Source organism: Sciurus carolinensis, chromosome 6 (genome assembly GCF_902686445.1).
Source record: "Sciurus carolinensis chromosome 6, mSciCar1.2, whole genome shotgun sequence".
Classification (NCBI taxonomy): Eukaryota; Metazoa; Chordata; class Mammalia; order Rodentia; family Sciuridae; genus Sciurus; species Sciurus carolinensis.
The window spans coordinates 98576533-98590177 of record NC_062218.1 but is presented as its reverse complement, the minus strand read 5'-3'; the positions used below and the strand labels follow the sequence as shown (position 1 = coordinate 98590177).

General features: G+C 35.5%; 1 protein-coding gene across 1 annotated transcript in view; it reads left to right on the top strand.

The window, feature by feature from the left end:
- The first annotated feature begins 520 nt into the window (after positions 1-520).
- Positions 521-13645, top strand: part of Pfdn1 (prefoldin subunit 1) — a 62227-nt gene continuing 49102 nt past the window's right edge. Inside the window, exons 1-2 of the mRNA XM_047556857.1 lie at positions 521-637; positions 2934-3100. Of these exons, the coding sequence (XP_047412813.1) occupies positions 605-637; positions 2934-3100 (200 nt within the window). The 5' untranslated portion in view covers positions 521-604. The remainder of the gene's footprint in view (positions 638-2933; positions 3101-13645) is intronic.

Genomic DNA, 13645 nt, shown 5'->3' with positions numbered 1-13645 from the left:
ACCTCAGCCTCCCGATCTTCCCTGATTACAGGCTTGTGCCACAGCACCTGGCTCCGTTTGTTCTGTAAAGCAAACTTATTTGGCCTATCATGAGAACCACAGTATCTACAAGGTCTTCGAAGAAATAAGTTCTTCTTTGGAAGAACACTCCAACTAAGCTTCAAGTTTTCTAATGGTCTTCTCCACAATGGTATGCCTGAAGCTCTGGTCTTTACTTATCCTTGACAGCACAGGGACTAACAAAAAGATTGTATGACCGATGAGGGGTTGAACTAATCTTCATATATCTCAATTTAGAAGCACGAACAAAGCTATTTGTCAAATCGCATAAAATCACAAAAAAATTCTGCATTTTCGGCTTGGAAGATGTAAAGGAGCAAGTTCGACCTGACCGGTTACATAGCGAAGACCAACTAAATTGGAACGCCGAACATTTAAGGGTCACGGGTCAGAGGCGCTGGGATAGGGTTGCTGGGAGGAGACAAGGTCCTTTGACTCTGGCGCAGGCGCAGAAAGAAAGCGGACAACCAAACCTTAAGGCGCGCCCTTCCCCCACCCTCTTTCTAGCTTTCTCCCAGCACGCAGGCGCAGAGAGTGTATCAAGATGGCGGCCCCCGTGGATCTGGAGTTGAAGAAGGTGAGAGGGGGTCTTGAGCAGGCAGAACCTTCTCTTTGGGGGATTAAGGACTGTGAACGAGAATATCGAGGGAGGCCGATTCTTAGCAGGAAAGTGGCTACAGGGGAGGAAGGAATGGTTTCCTAGAGTCCTGAGGCTGGACCAGCGCTCCTAGCTGGGGTTAGGGGCGAGCGTGTCTTGCTGGGTAGAACTGGTTAGGCTGGGATAAGTGTACCCGCCTATGGGGGACCCGTCTCCAGTGTGTTTCCCCATTCTGAGCTCTAGAGCCCTTCCACTGCATTTGGAAGCTTCAGGTATTTAGTTTCATGGTAAGAACTGAAGAGAGCGTTTCAAATGAAGTCCCTTCGGACCGCCTGCCGGAACTGAGGCATCTATAATTTGACCTCATTATTTACTTTGAAAAGCTTCGAGTTCAACCTTTGTTTTTGGCCATTTATTGGATACCATACCTTGAAAGGTAGCAGTGTCAACACTTCAAAAAATCTGACGTTGTCATAGCAGTGTTCATTTCAGGGCTTAAGCTCCCTTCCCCGGCCCCTTTTGGAAAGACTTGTCAAAAAATCTAGTAAAGTTTTCCAGTAAAGTATCAGAAGGGATTGTATTTCTCTCTTGTTCAAACAGTTTCTTGTAAATGGATCGTTACTCAGAAACATTTGCCACTGAGAGTGGTCAGGCTTCTAACAACACTACTGATCTAAACCGTGTGTATTTTACTAGTTTAAATATGTTTTTCTACGAAGTTTTCAAAGATGGGGACTATGTTCATTTTTGTCTGATTTACCTTTCACTTTTTTTGTTTTAGTTTAGTGTCTTCAGGTGAGTAACACCTTACTTAAATGACTGCTTTTGGGTAACCTTTGCATAAAATGCAGAACAACTGAAATGATACCTGGCATTTTATATTTTTAAAAAACTGTGCATTTAGAAATTTACCTTTTTTTTTCCTGCTCAGATTTAAACCATCTCATGGTTTAGTGAACAAGCTCACAGTACAATTGTGAATGACTTTACCTACATTTAAATTTGTTGATAATATGGACTATGAATGCAAATAGAAAATGATTGCAGACTTTAGAAGTCTGACAACATGTTAAATAATAATAATAAAGACTTGTTTAAAGATTTTTATCTAGTGCCTTTACAAGTTTTGGGGGGCGGGTAGGTGAAACTAGTAGGAAATTACAGACACCTATCTACCTCCAAAGTAAATCTTTTGAAACCTTACTAGTAGGTGACAACAAGATCAGGATAAAAGTTAAGCAGTAGCCTTTGCCATGTGTTGTAGCCACCAAATGTTGTTAAGGCATAAATCTGACAGCATGTGAAAGTCATTCCAGGCACTTCAATAAAAGTATCCAAGAACTGTGTTTATCTTCCAAGTTAAGTAGTGTATACAAGGGTCACATTTGGCCTGGTATGTGCAGATGAAGATCATGATGCAATTCTCACACTGCCTAGCATTTTCTCTTTTTGTTTTGGTTCTTTAAAACGTTTGCTTTCTGAGTATTTGAGAGAGTAGAATGAAAAGATTCCTTTACTAAGGGATCAGAAGAAATGGGTTCAAGTATTTGCCTTTTCCACCTAATAGTTGTTCAACCTTGTGCAAGCCAGTTTTCTCTTTTAACCTATTTAGTTACTTGTTTGTAATTTGTGAATGATGAAACTGCCACCCCTACCTTAGGATTATTGGGAGGAGTGAGATATGTATTATTATATCCCTCATTAAAGTTCTCAATAATATTCCTGTGCTAATATTTTGAACTAATGTGGGAAGGTGCTTTGAAATCTAGTTGTGTATTACAAATCTAGTCAGTTGTTACTTGGATGTTTCTTATTTTGAGTCTGCGGGTTTCATCCTCTATTGGGTTGTTTTTAATATTTTTTGGCTACCTGATATGGTTATATTTAATGTTCATTTATTTTGCTTTTTTATAATTGATTGCATCTTTTAAAAATTTTTTTTAGTGTAGACACAATATCTTTATTTATTTACTTTTATGTGGTGCTGAGGATCGAACCCAGTGCCTCACACATACTAGGCAAGCACTCTACCACTGAGCTATAGTCACAGCCCCTGATTGCATCTTCTAAGGAGAGGATAGATAAATTCAGTATTTAGCATAACTAACTGTAATGCTAATTGTAGTTAACATTACACTTATATTGACTCTTTGATGTTTGCATTAGTAAATTTCACAGCTTAGTTTCTGGTTAGGATGTTCTAGGAAGTTTGGATTTGACTTAAATTTTTTTTGTGAAATGTTTAAACTGCTAAATTAAGTACTTGTTTTCTTAGGCCTTCACAGAGCTTCAAGCCAAAGTTATTGACACTCAGCAGAAGGTGAAGCTTGCAGACATACAGATTGAACAGCTAAACAGAACGAAAAAGCATGCGCATCTTACTGATACAGAGATTATGACTTTGGTAGATGAGACTAACATGTATGAAGGTGTAGGAAGAATGTAAGTAAAATAAATCCTTAATGTTGTTATCTTGAGAGCTTTTGTCTGAATTAAATCATAGAATTTGTTCTCTTTCTTTTTTTTTTTTAAATGAGGAATTGAACCCCACATAGATAGTTTAAATTAACACTTTGAGGATGGATGTATGGATACATGTTTATAAACCCAGCCACTCAGGAGGCTGAGGCAGGAGTATTTGAAGTTTGAGGCCAGCCTTGGGCAACTTAGCAAGACCCTGTCTCAAATAAAATATAAAAAAGACTTGGGGATACAATTCAGTGGTAGCGTGCCCCTGGGTTCAATACTGTCCCAAAAAAAAAAAAAAAAAAAAAAACACTTTGAAGTACATTTCTTAAATATTTTACAGTTTTCTCATAGAGAAAAGAGAAGTGTGTAGCTTTAATGTTAAAAATATGATTTTTTTTATGGGAATATGTTCTTAGGCATTTTGTGAAGATTTATTTTGGTAGATATAGTTTTAATCTCCCTTTCCTTAATTAATTTATTTGAAATCATACAAATCATAAATCGTTTTAGATGTCTGGCCTGAGTTGTAAAATAAAAAAATAAATATTCATTTGCCATTTAAACACTCATTCTAAGTGTCATGCATTGTTCTAATAGGAAAACTTGTGAGAAATCTAGTAAGTCAATTTACCTTTTGTTCTAATTATTATTATACAATTAACCACCAAAATTTCACTTTTTTTCCCCCCTCTTTTTATTTTATTTTTAAAATTTTTTTGTACTGGGAATTTGGACCCAGGGGTGCTTTTACCGGTAAGATACATCCCTAGCCATTTTTTATTTTTTATTTTGAGGCAGGGTCTTGCTGAGTTGCTGAGGCTGACCTTGAATTTGTGATCCTACTATCTCAGCCTACTGAGTTGCTGGGATTACAGGTATGTACCACTGCGTGTGGCTTACTTTGTTTTTTCCCCCCTCTTTAAAAGCATTCTTGGCCAGGCCTAGTGGCGCACACCTGTAATCCCAGCAGCTCAGGAAGCTGAGGCAGGAGCATCTCCAATTCAAAACCAGCCTGAGCAGCTTAACCAGGTCCTAAAGCAACTCAGTGAGATGCTGACTCTAAATAAAATATAAAAAAGGGCCAGGGATGGGAAGGATTGAACCCAGGGACACTTAACCACTGAGCCACATCCTTGGCCCATTTTTATATTTTATTTAGAGAGACAGGCTCTTGCTGAGTTGCTTTAGGGCCTAAGTTGCTGAGGCTGGCTTTGAACCAGAGATGTTCCTGCCTCAGCCTCCTGAGCCACTGGGATTACAGGTGTGGGCAACCAGGCCTGGCCAAGACTTTATTCTTAAGAGAGAGAATAGGACGGCTTCATATTCTCTAAGCAGAAAATGAGGAATGGAAAAGCTGTTAAGTACAGGTCACATTCCATTACTATGAGCTAAAAGGAGAAGACTTTTATTTAGGTGGGGAAGGTAGGGGAGGAGGGTTTTTCTGGAATTTGATCTTTATTTAAGTGCACCATTACTTCAAGTTCGGAGGTCTCTTAGTTAGAATGGAATTTGACCTCAGTCTTGGGATGACTTGTTTTGTGATTGACTTGAAGGAAGCATAGCATGTGTAAAATTTAGTAATGACTTTAGGATGACATCATGAGAAATAGACTCTGCTCCTGACTGACTAACTTCTTTCTTTCTGGATAGGAGATGGATTATAGTAAACTTTTCTGATTGGCTTTCTTAGAATGACAAATATGTCACATAAATTTTATCTGAGTTTTTTTTTCATTTTGGCTCCTTTGTAAGAGAGAGTCCCAAATTGAGGGTTTATTAATGGGACAAAAGAATTGGGATGAGAACAAAGTAGAACTATGTGTCTGTGTAGCATGAAGTACATTGGTGTTTACTATAGGGTAATTTTTATCCTTAATGTGAATATCCTGAAATCTTAAAACAGTAATGCTAGCTTTTCTAGCATGATTATTAACACATTGTGCTTGGATTTTAAATCTGTACTTGTGTAACACCTAAAAAATCTTTTTCAAAATAGAAACACTTTTTTAGTATCTTTGGCCTTTTGAGCTAAAGTTTTTATTTTTAATTGGAATAATATCATTTATTGAACATTCTGCAGAAGTGATAGGATAGTTGTTGTTGTTTTTTTTTTTTTCAAATATGTTCAAAATCCTCCAGATAGGTTGTATTCTGTGCAAAGAATTTTAGAGTTTAAAGGCTTGGATATGGATTAGTTAATAGTAGAATGATGTTTTCAGAAGATTTAGTTCATACAAATTATGTTTCTTTAAAGAAATGTATAGTTTTAAATGTTTGGACAATCTTTTGTTTTAAATTTGACTTTTGGGCTTTCTGCATGTTACTGGGAGTATGAGTTTGACCCTGCATTGTAGGGCATGTAAGGTGAATACTGTTTGTTGTTTGGCTGGAGTATTAGTGCCCTGAAAGGAAGAAAAGACTTGCTGAGTGTTAGTCTGGTCATGAGGATGTTCTCTTTCTTGATGCTAAACCTGAAATATCTATTTCTGAATTTATGATCTTGAGTAATCTTGGGTATCATTGTGATTCACTTCTTTAATTCTAGTGTTTACCTTAAATTGTCTTTTGAGAATTATTTGGGAATTCTGATTACAATATTAATTTTCACAAATTTTTAATTTATAATCACAGATTATAAGATTCAAAAACTCTTTTAGAACCTGCAGTAGATATTTTTCTTTTGTGAAATTCAGGCCTCTATTTCTTGCCTTACTATTGTAATAGCATCTTCACCGTTCTTCCTGCTTTCATTCTGTCCACATCCATTCTTCTTATATCTGCCAGAATTGATCATGTTAATATTTTTCGTAAAATCCTTTGTGCATCCTCCTTTGTCCACAGGATAAAATCTAAACTTAGCCTAGCATTCATGGTCATTCATAATCTGTCCTTAAATTACCCATCTAACCTCAGACTGGATAGCACATAAATTTTATTTCTACAGGTTTTGTGTTATCTGTTGGGGACTTGAAGTTTCATGTGGTCTTTAAACGTGTTCTGATTGATTAGTGACATCTGTCATGGATTGAGTGTAGTGTCTGTATGGCAATTACATCTTTATTCTGGCTATTTGGTTTTTCTCATTTATGTTTCCTCTTTTCTTGGTATAATGTCTGGCATAGAATTGGTGTTAAATATGTGTTGATTTGAATTGAATCTGATTTTCTCTTGCCTGAAAACTATTTTACTTTTGGTTCTTTAAAAGAAAAATTATGTTTGGAAAGTGTCAGAGACTTAAGAATCAGTGTTTATTATTCGATTTTAATATATAATTTAGTCAAGGTGAAATTATAAAAGTAACATTTTAAGGTCAGAATTTCTGACCAAAATTGTCCTTTTATCTAAAAGGATTAACTGACAGGATTGATTGTTTATTAACTCCATTGAGAAGGTTGATTAATTCTAAATGGCATTCAGAAATGACAGTGTCAAAAATCCAAACCTTTAGAAATATTTGGAGGGAAGTATAATTCTTGGAGAATAAAGGCTGTTCTGTACAGACTGATATCAGTATAATGATATCCATTTTACCTTCCTTGTCTTACATAGAAGACAGATTTTTCTTTTAAGGGTATGTGTTTAACAAATCATTTAGACCTGCAATGCCCTTTAGCTCTTAAGTACGGAGAGGTTTGAATGTGTTAAATGCTTCTTACGCATGGCTATTTTTGGTTTAAAACAAGGAAAGTCAAACCAACAGGATCAGAGGAGCAGAGGAGATGAATTGCTATATACTGTAAGCTCCTAGTACTGATTGCTCACAGCTATATTCCATCCGGTCTTTTGGCATGTTGCCAGCACATTTTAGTTCTCTTACTTCATATTCTTTGGAGAGGCTGTTATGTAGCCTGATACTACTACCACCAATTTCTAGTTTTGCTACTTAAGCTGTTTGTGAGCTGACCTCACCATACTGCTTTGAGAACTATGATGAAAGTTACAACTGTGGGATGATCCGTCTGAATATTTGGAAGTGTTCGTCTTTGCATCTTTCTAGCATGCAAGGAGGGAATACAAATTTTAAATAAATGTGATATGAATATTTCTTATATCTTTTCAATATTTTTCATGAATAAGAACTAAGTTACTTGTAGGGGTTTTCTTCCTTTGCATGGTAGAAGATAAGTGTTTTAAAAAATTAATGTTTTTGTAAGAATTATATTTCAAAGTACACATAACTGATATTTAATCATGCTAACATTTCAAAGAACCATCATTAGAATAAATACCAAACTTATTTTATTACAATAGATAATTTATTAACAATATGATCCTGACTCTGATTTGGTGTGAGAACTTATTCTAACACCCTTTTTGTTTGAGCATTACATAAATAACATTTCTAGTTTTCAAGAGAGACAAATTAGGCTTTTAGTTTTTTTAATATAGGAGGAACTTGAGTAGATTAGCCTTTGGGAAAAATCATAAGTGCCTTTTTAAAGCTTGAACCTTAACTAAATATAGCTATGTGCCATATTTAAACTAATTTAGAGGTATGTTACCATTCTGTGGGTATTTTTTTACATTTAAGGAACTAAGAATGAACAATGGTATAAATCCATCAACTAGATAAGTGTCTAGCAATGCAGAAATTGCTGTTTGGGAACAGGGTTGCTATTTCTACTTGCTGAAGTAATTCAGTGCTTGATCTCTGATGGTTGAAAGATCCAGAGGTATAAATTTAAGATAAATAGCACACAGGTAGAAAGTTAAACAGTAGATGTATTCCTGTTCGATAACACGTTTTAAAAAGCCTAAATAGTTAAGCAATTTCTACACCTAATTAGGTTGTAGAAATCTGAACTCTTCATGACTGCTTGGTTGAACTACCTTTAGTTTAAATCTTAGGTTGGTTTTGTGGGGATCTTTTTATTGTGGATGTTGCCCTTAATTCGAATTGTGATATTTGGTAAAGGCAGAATGAATAATTTAACAATTTTTCTAAGTTCAGATATGTTAAACCTTAATAAAAAACCTGCTGCCTTAGGTTTTGTGGCCCTTTTATATTTTCATGTAGCCTTAGAGTTGATCTTCCAGCCAATTTGAGATTGTGGGTTTTTTATTTTTTTGATACTGGGGATTGAACCCACAGGTGCTTAACCATGGAACCACATCTCCAGCCTTTTTATATTTTATTTAGAGAAAGGGTCTTGCTAAATTGTTCAGGGCCTCGTTAAGTTGCTGAAGCTGACTTTTAACCCACCATCCTGCCTCAGCCCCGCAAGCCACTGTGATTATAGGTATGTGCCACCACACCTGGCCCAGTTCGAGGTAATTTTTAAGTTGGAGAACTAGTCATACTATATTTTATTCCTGAGATTGGAAAATAAAGTTAAAAAGTCTTGATGTAGTAAATACTATTGATAGTGTAGTAAAAATAGTCATATTGTTGTTCTCATCAGAATCAAGTTTCAATATTTAGTGCTTACTACAGCAGGAAAAAAATGTGTAGAATACTTTGGTGTGAGAGCCATATTGCAAACTTATAAATGCTTTCAGTGCTCTTTAAAAAGGTGTTAGTCTCTGTTTTAGAGTAGGGAAAACAAAGCAAAGATAGTTTTTAAAAGATAAGAAATTTTGTGTTTTTTTTATTTTTTGGATTTTATTTTAAATGTTCTTGGTGCTTAGCTGCTTTTACTAGTAGAATATGACCCACCCTTTTCTTCTGTTTTTATACAGAGTCATTTAAAGTCATGGCTTTCATTGCTCAGAGTTCTTGGGGGGAGGCGGGGAAGAAAAAAACAACTTTTCCTGTTGTGCAGAGGGAAATGACTTCAGTTCTGTTGATGTCAAATATGTGTGTAACCCCAGATGGACATACACTCCTCTTCCACAGATGTAGTACTCTAGGGAGAGATTTTTGAGTAATGTTCTTAATTTTCTTAAGTTGTCAGTGATTTGAAAACTTAATGTTCTTTATAACTCTGTCCTACTGCTGTCTAGAGTGACATCACTGTTTTTATGCCCGGAGAGGTTAGCAAACATTTGCGTAAGAGGTACATAATCATGTTCCTTCTACAGATGAGTACTTTTTAATAATTCTTACCCTTATTCACCTTCCAGGTCCCCCAGAATCTAAATATTCAGACTGAAATGGGAAATTAATTTTAAAAATGTCATGTTAATTAGAAGTCTTTGTTAAAAAAGTAAAAAGAAGTCTGTTATTTTGAGTATTAACATGTTAAAATAGAGTATTTAATGTGTCCTTGTTATGGGTTTACTTATTTTAGGCTTTGAACTTGTTTAAAAAACAAGTTTACTTGGAGGACTTCTTTCTGTCTGTTCCTGACATCAAAAGACCTGGCCTTTTTTTTTTTAAATAAACACAAAGAATTTCTTCTGTTGGATAAAAGTAGTGGTTTTGCAACAATACAGTGATACTGCATTGTGTTTCAGTTGGTGATAAACAAGAATCAATGTCGTTAACTGAGGGAAGGTTGAAAAGTACCATTTTACTTGCTGTTCTGTATAAATAAAAACAAAGGTAACAGCAGTCTTGAATTGTTATCCCTGAGGAACTGTGTGTTGTAACTGACTTAACTCTAGCTGGTTTTCTCTGAAAAGAAAACAGTTTAATCTGTACTAAGAGTTTTCTGATTTTAGCTGCAGATTTAGGAAAAATTAAGTATCTAATCTGTTGAGATGACTGAAATGTTCATGTCAAGGAAAGTAATCTGCTTAATGTAATGTTCGAAAAGAGTCCAGAAAAATATTGACCTAAAAGGTAAGAGTTAGTCTACATGTATGAACATATGGTCAGTAATAGTTTGTTAGTAGTTTTCTCTTTCTTATTACTTATATTTAGAGTTGCTGGGTATTGCAAATAACTTTTACCCTGATGGAGTAAGTAAGCTTATAGTGTGTTGTTTGCACCATTTATGCCTGTGCTTTTGTGAAGAATGTATGCACATTTTATTTTTAGAATTTAAGTTTGGATGTGTCTGGGAGAGTATCTCATTGTCCTGTCCAGGAACTCTTTACCAGTTCTTGTTTTGAGAAACTTGAAATGGACCAGATTTCTTTTTTTTTTTTTTTTTTTTTTCTTATGGACCAGATTTCTTTAAGACAGTATTTTGGCTTTGAAGAGGATTTGAGATGTTCTCATATAAAAATTTGCATAGCATCGGAAGCCTAGTATTAAAAATGTAACTTTAAATACAAAAGAGTGTGACTACCCTAAGCCCAACCTTTTATATGGTTCAGAATAAAAAGATTTGAAGCACAATATGCATCCTCTGTGTGTGTGTGTCTGAGACTTTTGCATTTGTGCCCAAGTTTTTTTTTTTTTTTTTGTACCAGCAATTGAACCAGTCTTAACCACTGAACCATATTTTTAAAATATTTTATTTAGAGACAGGGTCTCACTGAATTGTTTAGGGCCTTGCTAAGTTGCCAAGGCTATGTGCCCAAGTATATTTATATTTCTCTACGACTCTGCTTTTGTACCAGGAGTTTTCTGTTTTGTGTATGTCTTTCAGTAATTGTGTGACAGTAATTTTTTTTACTGTCTAGTGGTTATATTTTATTCAGTGTTATATTTTAACCTACTAGTAAAATAAAGATCACATCTCAAAAAAAGTTGTAGAATAGCTCTATGCTTGCTTATGTGTGGAAATGCTTGGGGTTTGGTAAGGCCAAAGGTAAAAGTGGTAAACATCAGAGGTGATTATTTACCAGAATTCTTAGAATGCCAGATAGTAGCCCAAAATAAGCATCATGTTTAAAATAGATTAACATAGTACTGCTTCCATTTCAGGAGTAGTTTTGATTTTAAAATAGACAGTGATTTTTAATTGGTACAAGTTGAACCTAGCAGTGTGTCACTTACCTAGAACAGGGAATGTTTTTATGTGGAATTGGTTTCCTGAAGAGATTATGAAATTCCAGTAAATTCTCAGTTCTGATCTTTTTTTTTTTTTTTTGAGTTTTATCTGATTTTTTTTCCAGTTTTTTATTTCTTTTTTTTTTTATTATTATTGTATACAAATGGGATACATGTTGTTTCTCTATTTGTACATGGAGTCAAGGAATACCATTTGTGTAATCATATGTTTACATAGGGCAATGATGTTTGATTATTTTTTTTTCCCTTCCCCCCACCCCTCCCACCCTTCTCACCCCTCTTTTCCCTCTATACAGTCCTTCTTTCCTTCATTCTTACCACACTCCTTATCCCTAACCCTAAACCTAACCCTAAACCTAATGCTAACCCCTCCCACCCCCCATTATATGTCCTCATCCGCTTATCAGCGAGATCATTCATCCTTTAGTTTTTTGAGATTGGCTTATCTCACTTAGCATGATATTCTCCAATTTCATCCATTTGCCTGCAAATGCCATAATTTTATCATTCTTCATTGCGGAGTAATATTCCATTGTATATATATGCCACAGTTTCTTTATCCATTCATCAACTGAAGGGCATCTAGGTTGGTTCCACAATCTGCCTATGGTGAATTGAGCAGCAATGAACATTGATGTGGCTGTATCTCTGTAGAATGCTGATTTTAAGTCCTTTGGGTATAGGCCAAGGAGTGGGATAGCTGGGTCAAATGGTGTTTCCATTCCAAGCTTTCTGAGGAATCTCCATACTGCTTTCCAGAGTGGCTGCACTAATTTGCAACCCCACCAGCAATGTATGAGTGTTCCTTTTTCACCACATCCTCGTCAACACCTATTGTTGCTTGTGTTCTTGATAATCGCCATTCTAATTGGGGTAAGATGAAATCTTAGGGTAGTTTTGATTTGCATTTCTCTTATTACTAGGGATGTTGAACATTTTTTCATATATCTGTTGATTGCTTGTACATCTTCTTCTGTGAAGTGTCTGTTCATTTCCTTAGCCCATTTGTTGATTGGATTATTTGTATTCTTGGTGTAGAGTTTTTTGAGTTCTTTATAGATTCTGGAAATTAGCGCTGTATCTGAAGTATGGTTGGCAAAGATATTCTCCCACTCTGTAGGCTGTCTTTTCACATTGCTGATAGTTTCCTTTGCTGAGAGAAAGCTTTTTAGTTTGAATCTATCCCAGTTGTTGATTCTTGCTTTTATTTCTTGTGCTATGGGAGTCCTGTTAAGGAAGTCTGATCCTAAGCCAACAAGTTGAAGATTTGGACCTACTTTTTCTTCTATAAGATGCAGGGTCTCTGGTCTGATTCCGAGATCCTTGATCCATTTTGAGTTGAGTTTTGTGTAGGGTGAGAGATAGGGGTTTAATTTCATTCTGTTGCATATGGTTTTCCAGTTTTCCCAGCACCATTTGTTGAAGAGGCTATCTTTTCTCCATTGCATATTTTTGGACCCTTTGTCTAGTATGAGAAAATTGTATTTATTTGGGTTTGTGTGCATGTCCTCTATTCTGTACCATTGATCTACCTGTCTATTTTGGTACCAATACCATGGCGTTTTTGTTACTATTGCTTTGTAGTAGAGTTGAAGATCTGGTATTGCAATACCCCCTGCTTCACTCTTGCTACTGAGGATTGCTTTAGCTATTCTAGGTTTTTTATTCTTCCAGATGAATTTCATAATTGCTTGCTCTATTTCTGTAAGGTACATCATTGGGATTTTAATTGGAATTGCATTGAATCTGTATAGCACTTTAGGTAGTATGGCCATTTTGACAATATTAATTCTGCCTATCCAAGAACATGGGAGATCTTTCCATCTTCTAAGGTTTTCTTTAATTTCTTTCTTTAGTGTTCTGTAGTTCTCATTGTAGAGGTCTTTCACCTCTTTTGTGAGATTGATTCCCAAGTATTTTATTTTTTTCGATGCTATTGTGAATGGGGTAGTTTTCCTAATTTCTCTTTCTGAAGATTCATCACTTATGTATAAAAATGCATTGGATTTATGAGCATTGATCTTGTAACCTGCTACTTTACTGAATTCACTTATGAGTTCTAAAAGTTTTCTGGTGGAATTTCCAGGTTCCTCTAAATATATAATCATGTCATCAGTGAACAGGGATAGTTTGAGTTCTTCTTTTCCAATTTGTATCCCTTTAATTTCTTTGGTTTGTCTAATTGCTCTGGCTAGAGTCTCAAGGACGATGTTGAATAGAAGTGGTGAAAGAGGGCATCCCTGCCTTGTTCCAGTTTTTAGGGGGAACGCTTTCAGTTTGTAGTCTTTAGTCCAGCTGGTCTTTCTTCCTTCCTTAATGCACTTTTTTCCTTTGGCGTCAGGGTACCACCTCTTGGTTTTCCTCTTACCTCGGTAGCCATTCCTTCTTAGTCTCCTTTACTATTTCCTTTCCTTTCACATTTATAAATAATAGATTAACCTTTGGTTTAGTTCTTGAATTTTTTTTCTTTTTTATACTCATCCATGACTTTATCCAGGTTTACTTCTTTAAATGCTGTTTTACATACAAACCCCAGATTTTACCTTTAGCTTAGACTACCCCCCTGTACTACACACTTGTAAATCCAGCTGCCTATTTTACATCTCCATTTGATAATGTAACAAGCATCTCAGATTTAGCTTGACCAAACTAAAATTCTTGCTGTCAACAAATAA